The sequence below is a fragment of the Rhodamnia argentea genome, chromosome 8, assembly GCF_020921035.1.
Source record: "Rhodamnia argentea isolate NSW1041297 chromosome 8, ASM2092103v1, whole genome shotgun sequence".
Classification (NCBI taxonomy): Eukaryota; Viridiplantae; Streptophyta; class Magnoliopsida; order Myrtales; family Myrtaceae; genus Rhodamnia; species Rhodamnia argentea.
In genome coordinates this window covers 12,143,834-12,163,358 of record NC_063157.1, presented here as the reverse complement: position 1 = coordinate 12,163,358, position 19,525 = coordinate 12,143,834, and the positions used below count along the sequence as shown (strand labels likewise).

General features: G+C 39.5%; 2 protein-coding genes across 9 annotated transcripts; one reads left to right on the top strand and one right to left on the bottom strand.

Annotated features, from left to right (window-relative positions):
- Nucleotides 1–332: 332 nt before the first annotated feature.
- Nucleotides 333–5,686, top strand: LOC115755355 (zinc finger CCHC domain-containing protein 8). 3 transcript variants are annotated; one of them, XM_030694716.2, is made up of 10 exons: nucleotides 333–530; nucleotides 927–1,117; nucleotides 1,208–1,454; nucleotides 1,623–1,704; nucleotides 1,845–1,917; nucleotides 2,126–2,206; nucleotides 2,456–2,592; nucleotides 4,175–4,427; nucleotides 4,639–4,702; nucleotides 4,904–5,686. In XM_030694716.2, exons 2-10 carry the CDS (start codon nucleotides 971–973, stop codon nucleotides 5,530–5,532), a joined length of 1,713 nt encoding a protein of 570 aa, XP_030550576.1. In that variant the 5' UTR covers nucleotides 333–530; nucleotides 927–970; the 3' UTR covers nucleotides 5,533–5,686. The 3 variants fall into 3 exon arrangements, with proteins under 3 accessions (XP_030550576.1, XP_030550573.1, XP_048139600.1); XM_030694713.2 differs by having other exon boundaries at nucleotides 927–1,454; XM_048283643.1 differs by having other exon boundaries at nucleotides 860–1,454.
- Nucleotides 5,687–7,025: 1,339 nt separating this feature from the next.
- On the bottom strand, nucleotides 7,026–19,245 carry LOC115726532 (histone acetyltransferase HAC12-like). Of its 6 annotated transcripts, none has more exons than XR_007199482.1 (16): nucleotides 18,996–19,245; nucleotides 16,925–17,131; nucleotides 16,710–16,818; nucleotides 16,102–16,393; nucleotides 14,825–16,020; nucleotides 13,408–13,707; nucleotides 13,056–13,334; nucleotides 12,728–12,856; nucleotides 11,902–12,102; nucleotides 11,664–11,806; nucleotides 11,065–11,365; nucleotides 9,851–9,990; nucleotides 8,564–8,642; nucleotides 8,068–8,458; nucleotides 7,607–7,680; nucleotides 7,026–7,492 (listed from the first exon to the last, which is right to left on the bottom strand). XR_007199482.1 is itself a non-coding variant. In XM_030656437.2 (16 exons), the coding sequence occupies exons 3-15, from the start codon at nucleotides 17,104–17,106 to the stop codon at nucleotides 8,093–8,095; spliced, it is 3,717 nt and encodes a 1,238-aa protein (XP_030512297.2). In that variant the 5' UTR covers nucleotides 17,107–17,131; nucleotides 18,530–18,642; nucleotides 18,998–19,244; the 3' UTR covers nucleotides 7,026–7,492; nucleotides 8,063–8,092. The 6 variants fall into 6 exon arrangements, 5 of the variants coding, with proteins under 5 accessions (XP_030512297.2, XP_048139596.1, XP_048139597.1 ...); XM_030656437.2 differs by lacking the exon at nucleotides 7,607–7,680 and adding an exon at nucleotides 18,530–18,642 and having other exon boundaries at nucleotides 8,063–8,458; nucleotides 18,998–19,244; XM_048283639.1 differs by lacking the exon at nucleotides 7,607–7,680.
- Between the last annotated feature and the right edge of the window lie 280 nt (nucleotides 19,246–19,525).

Below are 19,525 nucleotides of genomic sequence, written 5' to 3'. Positions count from 1 at the left end.
GAACACGATAACCGTTGTTATTTTTATTATTGTTTTGAATTTACCTCTTTTACAATAGAATTCAAATGTGATCTCTTATTTAATTACTATGTTGGTCTTTTTTTTTGTTAATCTAAAAATTTTATTACTCACGAAAAATAATTTATATATTATCAGCATAACAAATCTCATTAACCAACCTTTGTCTTTAGTGAAAACCGAACACAGGATCTATTCGCTCGTATCTTAGAACCAAACATAGATAGCTCACCTGTGCCCGCGGCGCACGCGATCGCAGCCCCCCTCCGAAGGAACTCATTTCGCACTCGCTTGTCCAAGTCCACATCTTTCGTCTCCACTGTATCCCCCCGCATCGCAGTCGTTTTGGCCAGATTCGGTAAGGTCGTTGATGCGCGGCCGGAACTAGAAATTCCCGAGAAAAACACAAACCCTAATTCCTCTGGTCTTGCTGCAAAATCTTCCCTTCCGCACATCGCCAGGTCGTCGGCGGCGCAATTGGCCATCTGTGGATGCATTTCCCTCGGCTTTCGGTAAGGTTTTATGTTTCGAATCCGCAGGCTTCGCTTGCTTTTGTGGGGAAACTCGTTCTTGTTGGTTGGGGGGGGAGTGATGGTGGGTTTGCGGATGGTTTGTGTTTCTTTGTTTATTTGACCAAAGAATCTGTCCCCCGTGGCTTTAAGGTTTTCAGCAGTTCGCTTGTTGAACCGAACGCTGAGTGATTCAGTGAGGTGTGTGGTTTTTGGCAGTTCGCTGTTGAAGTATTTCTTTCCAATCTCTGTCCTCGGACTGTTTGTTCAAGATTAGTTATGGCCATGTTTTATTTTTTTTGTTGTTGTTGTCTGTACTGTTTCTTTATCAGTGTACTTTTGCGAGAGCTGTGCCGGTATGGTTATTGGGCTGATGCTCTCTAGTGTGCTCTGATGCAGGGATAACAAGTTCGATTGGATTATATAATATTCATTCTTTCTCTATGGAAAGTGGGGACGTGCTCAAGCTCCCAGCATCCTCCAACTCGGATTGTGGGAACGAGGACGAAGGGCCCCTTAGTAATGACCGTGAGCCTGGTGAAGTCAATACCCTCCAATTTGATCCCGAGGATAAAGAGGGACAAAAGGAGGAGGACAGTGGGCCTCTTAGTAATGACCGTGAACCTGGTGAAGTCATTACCCTCCAATTCGAGCCAGAAGATAAAGAGGGACAAAAGAAGGAGGACCAGGGGCAGGGTGACTGTAATGTTGGACATGAAGAGGGAACTTTTGTTATAGACATGGAACTTGATGAGGAATTAGTTGGTTGCTCATCTATGGCCGGAGTGAATGTTGAAGTGACTGAAACTGATTCTATTCAAGTTGTGGAGAAAAATGATCACTTGTGCTCTGGGCTGCAAACTGAAAATGGTTGTGCTGCTCTTGAAGAGAAGTATGCCCTTAGCAGTCATGTGATGTCTAGCAATTGTATCCTAATATTGACAGTCAGTATTTCATCAAAACTTCCAAATAGGAGAGACTAATGGGTACGGGTTTCACTAGCTGCATAGAAGATTATCTTGCCATTCGTTTAAAAATTATACCTCTAATTTGTAGCTCCATGGTACTTTTGTTTTCTGTAACTCAATGCCCCAGCAATGTCCAGTCGCAAAAGAGCCCGAGTAACATATGATGAAGAGCAACCATCTGTTCATGTTACGTATAGTTCATTAACAAGGTCAGCTTATAGGTTTTTCCAGCCTTATCAGTTTAAATTTTGTATTTGTTTGTTGTATTTCACTGGAGCAAATAGATGCATCGTCTGCTTCAGTGAAAAATCGTTTTGTTGCTTTTATAACCGAGTGGATACTATTGCAGAGCAAGTAAACAAAAGCTTGAAGAACTATTGCAGCAATGGTCTGAGTGGCACACTAAGCATGGTTCTTCCCAAGTTAGTGTTATATTTCTCCATTGTTGAATCCCTGTGATAGTATTAAAGGTTCTTTATTGTCTCTTATATCTTTACAATATTAAGTTAATTCATTTGTTTGTTCAATGGGGTAGTCTCGACATGACAATTGCTTTTCTTTTCTTGGTGGGATTGAAAGCTTGCTGTTTTGGCTAAACTTTGACTGAGTCAAGAACTTCATTGTCTTCAGGATACAGGTGAAGCTTTAGAGTCTGGTGAAGAAACATTCTTTCCTGCGCTGCGAGTTGGCATGGAGAAGCAATCAGCAGTAGTGAGTTTCATTTATGTGTTTTTCTACTGCATGTTCTTTATGTTTGAATAAAGGTGGTATGAAGTGCGGAAGCATCATTGTGCTTGACAAACTCTATACGACTCTTAGATACTGGTGCTTACCTTAACATCTCCTATTTTTGCAATCGTTGAGTTTGGACTTATCATTCAAGATAGCAGAAGATTCAATTGTGAATTTCTTTTTGTGTGTTGTTTTTAATTTCTCTTTCATTTGTCATTTTATGTGCAGTCATTTTGGATTGACCATCAAACAAGAAACCTGCAGAATGATGGGGTTATTACTCTAGACAGTAATGCCGTACCTCTTTATGATCGCGGTTATGCACTGGGCTTGACTTTGGCCGATGGATCAAATAATGTAGATGGGTAAATTTCTACTGGTATTATGATTTCAGTAGGCATAGTCTCTTTGCTCTCTTTCACACATTTAACAGAAGCAGGCAAGCCCCCCGACAGGCTGCCACAAATATAAACAAAGTCCATTCCCTCTTGGTGGGGTCAGCTGCAAGGATATTTTCCCCCCTTAGTCTTTGTGACATGGATAAGTTCAAAGGTTTATGCATAAAAATTGACGCATGCCATACACAAGGGTGCAAATTTCATGGATTTTTTGTAGTTCACCCTACCTGACTATCTTTTGACCATAAATATCGTTGCTTTTGTTTCCTTTTACGAAGATGACTTAGTCAGTTTGTTGTCAAAACTGTTAACGATCCTTGTGTTCACTTGCTAAGCTATTTTAATGTGCTTTCAAAATGTGAAAAGCTAATATGTTTCAATTTCTTGAGAGGCGTGAAATTACTGCAATTCATTCATTCAATATCTTGAAAATTAAGATTGTGCACTTCTTATGCTTAACAAGGAGGGGCCCTAGGGGATTCAAAAGGAACGTCTCTAAAGAGAACCATGTTCAGTGATAAGACTTTTGATTGACGTTAGTGTAACTAGTAAGGAATCATTAGCTTTGAGATACTAATGGAGATTAGGTGGCTTGGTTTCTATTTGCCCTGCCATATATTCACACGCCTCTTGATTCTTCCAGTGGTAGACCTGCCAACCAACGCATTGTCATTGCTTTAGGACCCAATCAAATAACTTGATCATTCTCCCGTGTCCAGACATATGGGCAATTAAGATCAATTAGTGACCCATCTAGTAGCCAGCTTGTCACTATTCTTACCAAACATATATGATGCAAAAAAGAAACTTAAAGAGTGCCTTTAGTGCCCTTGTTAAGTGATCAAATCAGAAAATTGGCAATTTGGAATGCACCTGACTTTTCTTGCCATGTGTATTCAATGCCGTGAACAAGCATTTCCATGTTAAGTGTGCTTAACTAGTGCGTGTAGGGCACCATCAACTTTGCCTACGTTAAGGAAGGATGTGAAAATTTGGTACTCAGGCCCTGATTACGATCATATCTGACTTTAAAAAGCGGTCATGTTGGAGTTACATTGTATGGTGTTGGATTGGTTGTAGGTATGGTTACTAGTAACCTCGTCCAATTGACCATGTCCAATGTAGTTAATGAGGTGATGAAAGTAGTGCAACTTCATCATTATGTAACCTCTCCAAGCCTTTTACCTTTGATTTGTCTCTGACCAAGTGTTTGCACTATTTGTTAGTATGACCGTGTACAGCAAAGAATTTTCTGTGGCATTCTCTGTTTGGTCTGTAGATAAGATCTCCTTGGTTACTGACTCTTCTGTTTCTATATTTTGATCAAAGTGGACCTTCATGGAGGACCTTGTTTATAAGATTTGTGGATAAGTGTCCATATTAGGAAAACATTGGATATTTTTCCCCTTACCACCTGATAATTAGGCTATATTACATTCCAATGGTTAATATATTGATTAATTTCATCGATTTTTGGTAACTGGAGTGGTAGCATTTGTATCCTCATATGATTTGCATATATGGACCAACTTGTATATTCATTTCGCAGAGGTCTGTCGATAATTGAGGATGCTGCTCGCTGTTTCAACTGCGGTTCTTACAGCCATTCCTTAAGGGAATGTCCAAAACCTCGAGATAATGTTGCTGTCAATAATGCTCGAATGCAACACAAGTCCAAACGAGGCCAGAATGCTAATTCTCGTAATTCTATTAGATATTATGAGGACCCTCCTGCTGGGAAATTCGATGGACTGCAACCAGGCACTCTTGATGCTGAGACACGGCAGCTTTTGGGTCTTGGGGTAAGATGATTATTGGGCATCGATCTCATTTGAGGGTAAAGAGCAAGATGCACCTAAGTAGTGAATATTAAGTCACCTTTTAAGCGATATTGAGATGAATTTATAGACGTTTCTTCGTTTGTACATGTGAATTCTGTTATGGTCAAATCTAAATGCTCTGAGCATATTTTTCTTTAGTGGAGTAGTAATTAGTTGTTTATCTAAAATGCAGGAGCTCGATCCACCCCCTTGGCTTTACAGGATGCGGGAACTTGGTTACCCTCCAGGATACTTAGGTAACCGACATATTACCTTTTCTACTTCTAGAAGTCATAGTATGCAGCTTGCTGGGTGGGCATTAATTTGTCTGTTTCATTTCTTGCTTCAGGTTTTTTAACGTGTAATCTTGTCGTCCTTCAATAGAAAAGCATGCTCTATCCAGATCTGAGCCATTGTTGTGGCTGGAATAAAACATTTATCTGTTTTTGTCAATGCAGATATTGATGATGAAGATGACATGTCCGGGATTACCATATTTGCGGATACAGAGGTCAAGGAAGAGAGTGAAGATGGGGAAATTATGGAAGCAGAGCGAGAACAAAAGAGGAGAATGACAGTCAAATTTCCTGGAATAAATGCACCTATTCCAAAGAATGCTGATGAAAGGCATTGGGCAGATGGACCCTTGAGGTCGGGTTCGTCTAGGCACCACCGATCTTATCAGCGATCAAACCATTCCACCGTACTTGTTGAAAGGGCACATTATCAGGACCATAGATGGTCTGGGTATGCACGAGATGACTTCCCTCCTGGTTGTGAACCGGGATACAATAATTCCATGTCTAGGTACCCCTCGGCGTCAGATCGGTTCGATTCTACTTTTTCTTCTCGCAGTCCAAGTAGTAGTGTTCAGTTGCCAGGGAGTCCTCCAATTGGATGGTCCTCATATGAGAGAGGTAGAAGGAGCCCATATGGAGATTTTGCCAGTCGAGGTCCCCATAATTCACCCCCTGATTATGGTTTGTCTAGATATGAATATTCACGGGACAATAAGCGGGATTATCATGATTTGGATCATCCATATGAGGACAGGTATAATGGCCATCGCCATTATGGTCGGAGATGAAATGGCGACGTCTTGGATTTGAATTTTGCTGGAGAGAAGATACTCCGGTGACAGATTAGCATTTGACATCGCTATTGCTGACTTGACAGATGGATATGATACCTAGTTTAATATGTACTAAGATGGTCCTAGTACTGCACAACTGCCTTTGGCTGTTTTCGGGCCTAGATGACCCGAACAAATCAAATCTGTCCATGTACTTATCAGATTTTCTACATTGTAGTGTGCTGCTAGAAACATTTAGAAGAATGCAAATACAGAAACTTTTTGGTTGCAATCTAGTTGAGAAAAATAGATGATTTAGAGAATCTCACATACATTGTATCTCTGTGTGTGGTTTCTGCGTTCAAATAAAGATTTCACAGAAATTAATCTGATGCTCAGGTCTTGGGCTAGTCCACGTTGATGCATCTCTTTGCATTCTGGGTCAAACCCAAGCATGCATGGTGAGAGAGGCATTACCTGGTCTGGACATAGGCACAAAGAGAGAGCTACATGATACATTTTATTCACAACCATTTGTTGTAATTGTATAGGATGCGGTAGCGAATATTCACGAGGTAGCAATCTAGAAGGAAGTATGGAGATCAAAGGCTATATTGTTCAGTGTTTTGGTTTAGGTGCTGCAGAATTATGTCTCTTTGATGGACTGGAAGGCGGAATTCGGATGCCTCTTGGTAAGAAGTTGAAATCTACTTCGTAACTGGTACGGTGCTCCTTTTCTTGCAGGGAAAGCATCTTGTAATGCGGGGTGATCTTGACTGGGTTTGTGGCACTTGCCGTACTTCCTAACAGGAGTTGGAGGAGAAAGAAGCAGCGGATGAGGTGAATGCGAAGAGGAGCCATTTCGGCATTGATATTGATGACACACAATTCAAGCTGAACGTGGATTTTGGTTCTTTATATAGTGGAAAGACTGGGTGAAATGAAGAATAGAGTTGGTAAAAAAGAATGCAAAGAGATTGTAACGTGGGCGATTACTTGCTTTTATTGGGATTCGATTTGTCAATGGTTGACAAAAGATTGGGTGAAACCTAAGTACATCAGTCTCTTTTGAGAAAAATTAGCACATGGAGAACATAAATCTGTTGATGAAAGGACAGACCAGATTAAGGAAACCTAAAAGAATTGTCTCAAGAAATAAATGTATCATTTGCCAATTAAGCATTTCTTGCTGTTTTCTCTTTCAGGCCGTGCTTTTGATCGTCTTTTGCATTCATGAGGCAGAACATTTTGCCTGGATGTGCATTTACGTATACGTGAGGGAACTCCCTCAAAGGGATTGCACTATACTTTACCAAAAGTTACTTGACCGTATCAAAAGCATTTCTTCCGGATAACTAAATCCATTTCTTATGGAGAACGGGTACACCGCATGCCATACTACTACCTCTGGACTCGCTTCGCAAAACAAAGTCTCTTGAGAGAAAAATACTCAATAAAGACGAACAAAATAAAGACCCGCAGATAACCCCAGTAGAACCAGCATGAAATTTCCTCTCAGGATGCTCCATAGATCTACCAAAACAACTAGATTTTGTAAATGTCAGCTCCAAAAACATTGGATCACAAGGGATTTCTCCTGTTTTAACGTCACGATACATCACCTCACTGTGTTTATTTCTGCAAAAGGATCGATCAAGTTATTATGTTAGAACTCACTCAGAATTCTCAAGCTGGATGAATTCCAGTTTTATATACAAGTGACCCACCTCACTTTTTGGCACAAAAGATATCCCCTATCTTTTCGAACTACCTACATGTACAAATAACTGATTAACCACTGCTCGCTATGCTAGCATTGATGATAGTGCAGCTCCTTAACGAGGCTTCCTCAATAATAGAGAGGAATCGAAGATGACAGCTTTCTGAGCTCGTTTTGCATCGCTATTTCCCTAAGGTCCCAGGTTCAGATTTTCATGCGACTAGTAGTTCTGCATGCTTGCTGATGCTGACATCCCTGAAAATGTGAACAATTCATTACTCCGTTCCAACAAACTAGGACATTAATTTTTTAGTTAGTCACTGAAAGTTGATACTTGGTAGAACGGATGGAAAATACAAATGCACTTACATGCAGATGACAAAATCATGAAAGCACAGCAGGTGCAGGTTCTTTAGATAGGTTGTCATGCCTACTCTAGATATCTGAGTAGTATGCAGAAAGTGTTCTGCGAAGATTACAATTTGTGTAGCAACAATGACATATGGATACATTATATGCAGAGATATGCTGAAGAGGGTCAAGGAATTCCTTCTCTGTCCCAGAAAGTTCGTCATATTTCCCAATGTGCCTAAAATTGGCATGGTGATATAAGAGAGCAGTCAGATATCCTGTAAATTACCCCAACAATGTAGTTGCATAGTAAGCTGCCATTATATATCTGGGAAAGAAAACACGGTGCCAAAATTTCATTTTTAGGAAGCTGTCCAGATTAGCCGGGAAGTGTTTCTTTAATTGGTTAACTTGCTTAAAAATGCTAACAGGTTTCACAGCATCTAGAGGAAATATGTCACAGCATCTGCTTCCATTACCACAAGTTTCAGCCTCAGATTATGTCTATGTCCCAGGATCAGGCTGATCTGTATTGGAAGAACCTGGAGTCAACCGGTGGTCATGAACAAAATTCTTGTGCTGATAGCACACTTGGCATACACTGAACTCGGGGCAAATCTCACATCTCCAACTCTGCTTCAATGCGGTTAACTTCCTGCAAATGCTACAGGAAGCCCCACCAACTATATCCTTCGGGTTGCCAAGGTAATGCAGGATCATCATGGAGGAATACTTGGCATGTCGGAGTGTGTTGAATTGATATTGATTTTCCTGGCAAAACTTCAAAAATGTATGCCGACTCTCGAATAAATAATTTTCTAAAGTGGTATCCTCATCCTCTGTATCAGAAGGCACACCATTCACTGGAGCCTGAAAGAATATAAATAATTTACCTGTAAGCTATCAAATTTTTCAGAATGTACATCATTATCAGTTGTAAACAACAAACAAGGAAGACTAAGTTCTGTGACTAACCTCAGAGAGTGAATGTTTTACTTTCTCATTTAACATGTGGATGTCAGTTCCGTAGAGAAGTTGCTCAGTATCATGGCATCTGCAAGAGAAACAAAAAAGTTTAGTCAGTCACTAGCAATTTGTGTACGTTTGTCAGAACCGCATTTTCAACTTGTGCTAGCATCAAAATATCATACCTTATAGCTAAACGATTATAACGAGAACATGTCAATTCAAGTTGATCTACACGTTAAGTGTATCATATCGTGCCATTTTCGGGTTTTTTCTCTGTATTTCGTGTTTTATCTTGTGTCTCATGTTTTATAAATGTGCCATGCCTGACATTACCGGACTTTCCTAGGTTGCAAGTGCAGGTTCTGAGAGAGGTTAACATTAGTGATGAGAAGACCACAACAACCAGATGTGAACATAATGATGAAACAGACCCTACAAATAAAAGGAGTGAAACTGGAACCCTCCCCATCTAAAACTATGCTCCTTAATTTTAACAGAGAAAAGCCTCAAAATGTAAAATACTGGTTCTTCTGAGTAACGACAATTGGACCTAGTATGCTACTTAAAATCGATTGCTAATCTATTTGATCCCCAAAATTGATGCTTTAGATTGTGCCTTATGCCTGAGTGGAGTATCCCTTATTTGAAAGGGAATTTAACAACCAGTTTTTGCTCTTTCACCCTGAGTGAGATCATCTTATTTGACAAAAACAGCTAAATCTAAGGTTGGAATGAGGGTTGCCACAACACTGATAGGAAAGGGCAACTTGACAGTGACGAAGGATTCTCTATACAAAGAGATACCAAGTGAAAATGCTAAAAGCTAAAATACTAATAAATATCATAAGGCTTCACATAGATGAGCACCAGAAGAAGTGACTCAATACACCACCTAACATGTCATGTATTTAAGTCAGCAACCAGTCGGTCATCTTTACTATGATAGTTTTCTGTATGGCATGCAATGCATTTATTTGATTTTGAAGCAAGCTAAAAGCTCCACTTTCCACTCAGTATGAGTTCTGCACTCTATATACCAATCACATCAGTTTGTGGTGTAGTTATCATGACCATGCTGCTTCCAGAAATTTAAATGCATGAGCCATGATAACCATGCCACATCTATTGATCTCTTCTACGAAATTTCAAAATGAAAGTGAAAGAAGCATAAAGAACATAAGTGGAGAAACAACTACAATGGGCACACTGTTACAGGTAGTCAGTCCCACAAACAATGGCAAGCAATGTCCAGGAACAGAATGATACAACGGGAAAACCTTAGTTACAAATTACCTCTTGCATAGCTGAAAATTTTTGCATTGACTGCAGAACCATCGGTTTGTAGACAATATAACTTCGCGGCAATGAGAGCATACAAACTGCAAATGAACAACAATGAAGTCTTCCTTGGCAGGCAGGATTTTTTCCCCAAGCTATTGTCAATAGGAGAAAAATAATCAGAGGATAATTCAAAGATACGGAAAGGAAGGTAAGATGCAACCAGCCATGAAATTGATGGACTGATATCATAATTTCTTCGATAAATGAGTCTTATTCAGTCTATGACACAAAATGACAGTATTATATACTGCTTGGTTAAACAATCTGATGCGGAATTCGACATTTAACTTAGCCTTCATATGTTCAGAAAAACGTAAGGAAAAAGAAAAGATTGCTATTACATCAGAATGAAATAGCAATCTACTTAGGGATAGTTCCCCATGTTAATTGTCTGGAACCAACGTGTCCATACAAAGTTTCAGGCAATTAGCCACCTCCTTGTAGATATCGCGTGACTCCCATTTCTTCATGAGTTTAAGAAAGGTACAAATAGAACTTGGCGAAACTCAATGATAGCTATGGATCTGTAGATCTTATGGAGTTAGCATTATGCAAATGACTTACGTTAGAGAGAATAGGTAATCTTCAGGCATAAAATAAAATTGCTTATTGTTGTACAAGGATCCTGCAGGAGTAAAGCGACAACTGAAAAAAAGGCACGACATGCAGTCATCACAGCATCGATCACAGAGCAGAAACAAAGTTAGAACCTAAATACAGAAGAACATAAAATACTGTCCTCAGCTTTAATAACTCATATGGATTTTAAACTAATCCAGTTTCATCCATGTGCATGCATTAATTTTTCCGAGATCTTTAGATCATTGGCAAATAAAGTTCAGCAGTAATTTATGAAGGAATTTGCTTGCAATGAAGTGTTGTTGAACCTAGACAAAATAGACCAGCAAGCTCCAGTATACGATTTGATGCTTGGAACCTGGGTTGCAAAGAGGGAATACTTCTTCCTCATATTAAGTTTCCTCTAAATCGATGTAAACCAAATAATTGGGACGCGAAACAGAGGCACATTCATACTAACAATAATAATTGGCTAATTAAACCTCCATGTCGTTCTGGTGTCCAGCTCATAGGTCACAATCAATCTAGAGGATAGACTGCAACTAACACTACTATATAGAATGTTTGCAATGAACAAAATCAGATACCTTTTGCATGAAAAGAATGTCTTTTTTGGAACCATCAGAAGAGCTTTTATGTCCCATGGCTTTCAAAAATCTTGACGAAATTTTTTGTCCCTTCTTTTGCGAGTCATCCACATCTTTTTGTTCAATATCCTTGATCAAATTCTCAGCAGAAGCAGACCAATAGTCGCCTTCGAAGTATGGCAAACGAGCAGCAGTTATCTTGGTCATACCTCTTTGAGGAGGAAGAAAATAGTGATCGTAAAGATTCGAAGTGCTTATGACTATATTTTCTTCAACTGCCTTATGCAGCATTGACTGATACCTGCAAATACACAGAAACTAATAGTGTGATAGTGATTGATACATTAAACACAACCATAGAAATGCTTAGCTTTTGAAAAACTAGAAAACGAAGCTTGACATTATAAGCAGAAATGCTTAGCTTTTAAAGCTAGAAAAATGAAGTTTGACATTATAACCAGAGTGATGACCAAAGAAAAAGAAAAGAAAAAAAGAATAATCACTGGAAGAAAAAATGGGCATAGTATTTTGAGAAGGCTTGTACATAAACAAAACAATGAACAGGCAAATGGGGAAGGAGAAAGGTAAATGGGACAAACCATTTCCGCAGTTTCTGATTATGTGGTGTTTTCTGAGTTTCAGGATGACAGTAAAACAAGTAATCTTCTCCTTTCAGAGGCGGGCATGCCCAGATAAAGCAGCTTGAAAAACCTCGTTGTTTGCAGCATTCAAGATATCCAATCTGACAAAAGACAACAAAACACTAGTTCAGGGATACAGTACAGAACATGCTGAAGCCAGAAGCCAACAAAATAGCAAGGAAACAGATTTAATTACCAATAATTCATGGTAAACAAAAGTCCGGAGTGATTCTCCAGTCACAGTCACTACCTCTGGTCGAAAGTACTTAACAGAATCAAGGTAGGAGATATATACACAACGTTGATTAGGGTGTCCACAATCCGAGCCAAATTCTTGGGCATATGCACCAAAAATGAGGATATCTACCCCTTCAATCTTCTGAAATAAAAGAATGACCTGAAAATGCAAAACTTCATATAAATTTCCTTGGCCTACTCAAAAGTATGATCAACTGCAGCACCAAAGAAAAAAATACAAAATCTTCTTGAGGTATTGTTTCCAAGAAAGTGTGCATAATGTGCACGTGTGCAATTGAATATGTAGAACTTAATTTACAGTTCTTACACTGAATGTGCAGAACTCCCTTTGCAAGATTGAGAGGAAATTAATCATGCATGAATTCATGAGCACATAATGAATGCACATGTTACATATATTAGTGATTCTTATGATGGAGTATATGAACATGTTTTATACACAGAGTCCTACAGGAGGGAAGGTCAAGTATCTTGTCAAATAACTGGATATCAAAACAATGCAGAGCACCATTTTCAGTACCAAAGGGAAGAAAAAATATCTTCCTTAAGGCACGGAAGAAGTATGTATATATTGACGGGACCAGACCATTTATGAGTACATAATATATGCAGTATACCATGTATGCTGATCATTGATATAGCTAATTAGACATGCTTTAGAGCAGAGGAACGCTAAAGAGGAGAAGGTCAACTAAAAGAGGTATGCTTTCCAAAATGTAAAATCTGACTTCGACCGAAAAAAAAAAAAAAAAATCTGACTTCACCTTTGAACAGTAGGGAAACTCAGCTGGATAATTCAAGTCAGGAAAGGTATCCAAAAAATGCTTCTTCACTTCTAGTTTTCTTTTAGCAGAGACAACCACTCTTACTACAAGATCTTCAGCGCCAGGAACCTGGTCATCAAAATATAGGTTCAAAGTGAAAAGAATATAGAAGATCCATATTTCATTAATAAAATTGCAACCATAACACATAAACCTCCATCAAATGGAAGTTTTATGGTACGCTAGCATGATAAATACTAGAGGTAACACATTTTGGCAATTCCATAACATTTGTGTGCATAGTAGCCTTCACTGATTTGCACTTTACCTCGAAAAATCCCTTTCTTGAGACTTTTGCTCTCTGTTCTCTCTCTTCCTTGAGACGCCTTTGAATTCTTTGCTCTAAGTAATCACTCAGCTTGGTTCTTGGTAGATCTCCAGGTCTAAGAATACCAACCTTCAGTGGTGGAATGAGCGCAGCATCTCCCATTTCATTTAAGGAGCAAATGGGGCATATATACTCGGCTTTTCCTCCTAAATTTCTTTTATCGTTAAAAAGGGCACAAATCTGGTGTTGCCAGGCTCCACACTTATCACATTGAACCCACTGCACCAAAATGCCACAATGAGAGACTAACCTCGTGAGGTTATAAAATAGAAATTTGATCGAGTTAACTTACTGATTCTTCAATTTCCTCATTATTCTTTCTCTTGTGGAGCTTGGCCTTGGAAACAGAAATTCCCCCACACTTAATGGTCCCACCTCTGCAACAATTGTGGCACGATGGGCAGAACGTACATTGTACGTCAATTTCATTTGGCATACAATAATAAAACCCATTTCTTTTGATTAAGACACTGCATGATGAACAATATATGGGTGATGGAGCAAAAACAAGCTTGACTGCTCCACATAGCTGGCATGAATTCTCACGTGTGGAATTCGGAAGATCATTTTTGATGTCCTTTTCTGATACCTGCTGTCAAAAAATGCATGAAGAGTTATCAATCAACTTTTATTTTGTTTGAACTTATTTCAATCCATGGTTGAAAATAATTTCCTTTCCTTGGACGTCACAATTTCTGATCATGAAAATGTTTTAAGCCCATCACTTTTCCCAGGTAATACAAACCAACCCATCGTTTAGTCTCAAGCAGTTTAAGCTCATGATTGCCTAAGAAGAAGCCTTCCTACCTTCATAAACGATTTAACCGAAGATTGCAATAAATGGTAGACACAAAGTGCAGCTATTCTTATACCACACTAAAGTTTAGAAGTTCATCGAGCAGTATCATACTTTTAAATACAAAAGAAGTTCATCTCCCCATCTCCAGACAGCACAAATGACAAGATTAATTAATATCTACTTCCAGATTCATGCATATTGAAGTTCTCCATCCCGTAGAACATACTCCAGCCCAAAAATTTTAGCTTGGATTATTCTCATTGGAAGTAGTCTGGGATTGCATTGCAATGATAGTTCTTTATAAAGATCTCTGTCATAAGTCTGCATGAGTCCGAGATGTTCCTTTGCTTTTATTCTATTGAAATCAGCACAACTGCATGCATGAGTTTCTAACTATCTTAGACTAAAAAAAAAAAAATGTTAAACAGCAAAAACTCAACCTCCTCGTAGTTGTCCTCCCACCACAGCAACCCCAGAAAACTAGTTTTATGTCCAAGTTTAACCCTACTAGTGCCTACGACCTTCACACTTTGCCATCTACTAATAGACAGCTTACAACAAAACAAACACGGATAAACAGATCAAAGCACATACTCTGCATCAACTATCGCAAGATACGATGATCTCTAGATGCCAAGCAATAGGCAATGTATGAATGAAGAGTATTACCTTCATTTTCATGGGAAAAATAAACAAAATGAAGCAAAATAACGATTTAGTCGAGGTTGAGCATTAGCAGACATTTTTAAGGAGTAACCTAGTTACATACGCATACGCAAACAATGCATGCTAATCAGATGAACTGGGAAAATTAAGAGCCTCAATTAGCACAGAGGGTGCATAATGCATATTCCGGGAGAAGTAAATGATGATTGATTACCAAATGAGAACTGAATCATTCCCTACTAACCTGATGAACGCATCGCTTGAGGCCTGCTATATGTTCCTTTATTTGCTCTTTGGTGAAAAATTCCATCAATGAAACACCTTTTATCTTGGATTTTTCTGACTCAGCTCTCCAGTCAGTAACTTCCATCATTGCCAAAGTTTTGTTCTCGACTTCCCTATTTTCATCACCCAAATCAATCCCGAATTGTCCCACCTCTTCAGTATCAGCTCCGTGCTCTTCAAAGACAGTATGCGGACTGCTGGACCTTTCTTCAACAGAGTCAACTGAATGATCAGCAATAGTCGAACCAATGCCAATGTGGTCCAAGTCTTCCACAACAGAAGTATTCAGGAGTTCTTTTGATGGACTATCATCGATTTCTACAATTGGCACAAAAGGACGATGCAGAAGATTCTTAATAGTGTCAAAAGTGGCTTGGGTATTTGCAGAGGGACTTGTACTTGGTTTAGTTCCGAGCACCATTACTCTTTGAACACAGATGGTAGATTGAGGCAAGTTCTGCGAGCCTGGAAGTCTGCCAGCAGCGTAGTCTTGAGCCGTTACTGGATCAAGCACAGAAGTTCCCACCTTAGATGAAGGGAAACAAGAAAGAACATCCATCTTCTGACGTTTTGAGCAGGGAGGTGTTATTTCTGGGGATCCAGATTTTGGCCGACTGCATTGTGCACGTAGGCCTCCGAAAAAGCAATCAATACATTGACAAGCATGGCCGTGTGCCGGATAACTTGACTCAGCATTTGTAGCGGTTTCAAATGAAGATGGCAAAGTGCCTTTCCAAGGAAAAGCAGACGGTAATTGGTATGAAGGGAGCTCAAGAAGTCGAGGCTCTGATGCCTGAGAGGATCGGGTAAAGTAATCAAGCACAGGACCGTCAGAAAGGACCTGCGACTCCGATGGATTAACAGGCTTCACACTATGCTGATTGCATACTCGCAAGTTCTGCTGAAGGTTGAACTGTTTCTCCATGGAATAATCTTTAAATAAAGCCTCATCGCAACACTGCGAACTAACATGAGGAAAGACCGATCCACCATAAGCAGCAGCATTACGTGAAATATGATCCGAGTAGATCAAGCTGCTTGAAGTTTCCATGATCAAGGAGACAGTGTCAGCTGCATCAGCCGGAAAATGCATTGGCCCATTGTCGGAGCCAATAATCACCTCATTAATTCCTTGCCAGTCTGCACCAGCAGATCCTAAGGAAAATAACCACTTCCTCTATTAGTTAATCAATTGAAGATCAATAGTCCCCTATTAGTTAATGTATAAAGAATTACCTGATTGCTTTGGTAAGTTCACATTCTTCAGCCCAACTGCACTTCTTGATAAGAAATACCGGTCCAAGACTGCATCATAAGCAACATTATGGTTGTTTAAGTCACTCAAAGGCGCATTGGGTGCATTTGAGCTGCCTCTAGCAAATGAACCTGCACTTGTCACAATGCTGGACATGGGGAATGATGAAGTTGCACTTTCATCCAATATTTCGGTGGTATTTGATTTGGCAATCATTCGTGCAAGCAATATCTCCAACCGAATATTGAGAGTCTCCAGGTTCATATACTCAACCTAATAAACGTTTGCAAAATGAGAATCCATCAAATGAACCATGAACTAAATGAACTTTGCGAATCAACTGAAAGTATAACTATCCATCTTGTGCACATGTGCAATCCCAAACCACAAACGACAACTGCCAGTCCCACATTCAGATGTTCACCCATACCAGCCTGCTGAGGCTTATGAAAGTGTACATGCACTTGCAAGATCACATGCATACCATGTGGGTGTAATTACTATATGAAGGCCATAAAAACCAACAACTTTTTTTTAAAATGAAACGAATCGAAATTCCCATTCCAGCTGTGGAAAACTTAAAACAAACCTCAGAAGCAGACTCCATGAACAAATTCTCTTCCAGATCATATGCAAGGCCTACTGCCAGTGATTCCCAGTCCTGTCGTACATTCATGATCCATGGGAAAACTTCCATTCTGCAGGAGCATTTGACCAATCCTCAAAGGATTCAAATTCCAGGAATTTAAAAATAGAGAGAAAATTTAATATAACTATCACAAACATTTCGATTGGGAAACTTACATTCTCCTTCTAACCAAATCACGACACCAACTGATTTGAGGATTTTTCCGCCAGTCTCTAAAGGCACTTCTTGCAAACCCTTGGGGTGGAACATTGCCTCTTGATTGCAAGAAGCTATTAGGGAAGAAACTGTTCCGGTTCTGGCCAAAATGTTGACCAAGCAGGTACGCTTTTCCCAGCATTTACAATTGCTTTGAGGATCTCAGACTGCAAATTGGAAAATTTATATTTTAAGAGTAGTTATGACATTTAAATGGGATCAGGCCAACTAATGTTAGTCTTCTCATTTCAACCATTTACATTAGGGGGGAAACATGTGTGTAGTAACAACTAAAAAGTACATCGGCATCTTCCACATGATGAGTGTATAAAATAATTGAAAAATATATTGAAGATTGAAAAGACAAAATAATGTCAGCAGCTAACCTTTTCTTTACTATGTGGGATGCAATCCAACTCTATGTTTTGTTTTTTAGTGCTTAACCTTCTATAAGACTTTAAGTGTGAAACCTTCCATTAAAAATATGCTTCCTCTTTTGAACTCTTCACTCATTTGACAATTCAGACAAGCAGCATTTACTTAAGGAATTCCACAGGTAGCAGGTTACATGTCTAGATATACCTTAAACAAAAATCTCTCATCTAATCTTTGACAGAAGCAAAACTTGTTTTCTCTCAGCATCCTACTTAGTCAAGTCATTTGTAACCCTACATTTTCATGTATCCATATAAATGCAGTAACGGGTTTGGCATGCATTCCTTTTATTTATATTGAGCATCCCAAAGCATTTCCCTCAATCTTGACAGACAGAAAGTAGCCTTTCCAATTCTATCATCTCTGGGATTCTGTGAGTGAAACAAACTTCAACCCTTGATCAATCAACAGACAGATAATGATCTAAAGGCTCGTCTTTTAACAGCATTCCATCTCTGATGATTTCTGCACCTCGAGATTCTGATGTTCACAGCAGACACATTCTATGCTAAATCTAGTCAAAGGAAAACTACCCGATACAATACACGTTCCTTCATATTTTTGACTTTCACAGATTCCCATTCAGTTTCAATTGAAAGCAACATTCATCGTGAGATAGTACACAGAAGCACGGTGTGTCATCTTCCAGGGTGATGATGGGGGGCTTGAGGACTGGACACTTCAAACTTAGCATCAATGGGATTATATGACATAAAACTTCAAAAAGACAGCTTTACGTTTTCCTTCTCACAGAAAGAAACGGTGAAATGAACTATATGTCCCATCAGGTAATCAGATACTTTTTTCCACTGTTGGAAAGGGGCCAAAATGAGACAGATGACGTTTCATGATATATCACTGCAAAGGTTTTTCAGTTTACCACGGTGACGTTTCTCCAATCTACATCTTCAGTCGGTTGATGTCAAACAATCAAGGCATTCTGATAAAAGAGACAAAAGAGCTAAGAAAGAGCGGCTAAAAAACCAAAACATATATTGAAAAAAGAGAATTCTAACTCTGTCCATTGGTTTTGACCGAAAAAAAAAAAAACTCTGTCCATCGGAACATTGTTCACACTGAAAACAATAATTGCACTCTCTAACCGTAATGAAAAAGGCCTCAATTCATACCGAGGGTATAACTTTTTGGGGACTCAGTATTCAAATCTAATCCTGTTAAGAGCTCGGACCCCTCAGGCTACCCTGCACAAGGCTCACCCAATCAGCTCCGTAGCGTCAGCGCTCTCCTCAATGGCAAATAAAGGAGCTTCCATGAGAGTTCAACGTCTAATATCCTGAATCTCGCGGTAGCAACAACGTCAAAGACTCTACCAAAGATCAAAACTTTCGGGCACAAGCTCACAACTTTCAAACAGATTCAAAACCCGGCACGTCAATCAAGTCTTAAACTCAACTGGCCTTGAGTGAAAAAAAAAAACACACACACACACACACACACACACACTCCCCACCATCCGATCGCCTGTTTTGAACGACATAATCAAACACGACGCTCACGAACCCACATTGTCGCAAACATAAAGAAATCGCAACACAGAGAGAGAGAGAGAGAGAGAGAGAGAGAGAGAGGACTCACACAGACGCGGGGACGCTTCCCGTGAGCGATCGAACCGAATCGATTGATCGTGCCCTAATTTCACGAAGAGGCGATTTTGGGGAAACGAGGTGGAGTACAAGAAGGCTTCGGAGTTCTAGTCTTTTTGGCGGCAAATATGGTTTTCTTGCGAAATCGGGAGATTCTCTTTTCTTCTTTTTCGTGGGTCGACCTCGCCTTTGACTTGCGTAATAAAAAAGAAGGGGTTCGCAGAGTGCACGAGTTTTCCTCGGATTCGACCAAAGACGACCGACCGCTTATGTAAGGTCCTTGTCCGAGTTGGAGATTCTCTCCAATTTCACAGTCAAAAGATTCAGAGGCAGTTCAAATAATTAGGAGAAATTACTTAATGAGCTTAATTATTTTTATCGGATAGATTTAACTAGTCAAACCTTATCTTCCTCGTCCGCAATGGAGTCTTTCCAATTTCGTAATCAGCGATTCGGAGACCGCTCGAATAATTGACAGAAATTATTCGGTGAGCTTTAATTATTCTTGCCGAATAAATCCGA

Bases quoted from the DNA above. Each gene is read 5' to 3' on its own strand.
- LOC115755355 (XM_030694713.2), top strand. From the start codon at position 971: ATGGAAAGTGGGGACGTGCTCAAGCTCCCAGCATCCTCCAACTCGGAT. The intron at 4,428-4,638 runs GTAAGATGATTA...TCTAAAATGCAG, and splicing joins GGCAGCTTTTGGGTCTTGGG to GAGCTCGATCCACCCCCTTG. The intron at 4,703-4,903 runs GTAACCGACATA...TTGTCAATGCAG, and splicing joins TTACCCTCCAGGATACTTAG to ATATTGATGATGAAGATGAC.
- LOC115726532 (XM_048283639.1), bottom strand. From the start codon at position 17,106: ATGCTGGGAAAAGCGTACCTGCTTGGTCAACATTTTGGCCAGAACCGG. The intron at 12,103-12,727 runs GTGAAGTCAGAT...TTGCATTTTCAG, and splicing joins AGTTTCCCTACTGTTCAAAG to GTCATTCTTTTATTTCAGAA. The intron at 11,807-11,901 runs GTAATTAAATCT...GTCTTTTGTCAG, and splicing joins TTGTTTACCATGAATTATTG to ATTGGATATCTTGAATGCTG.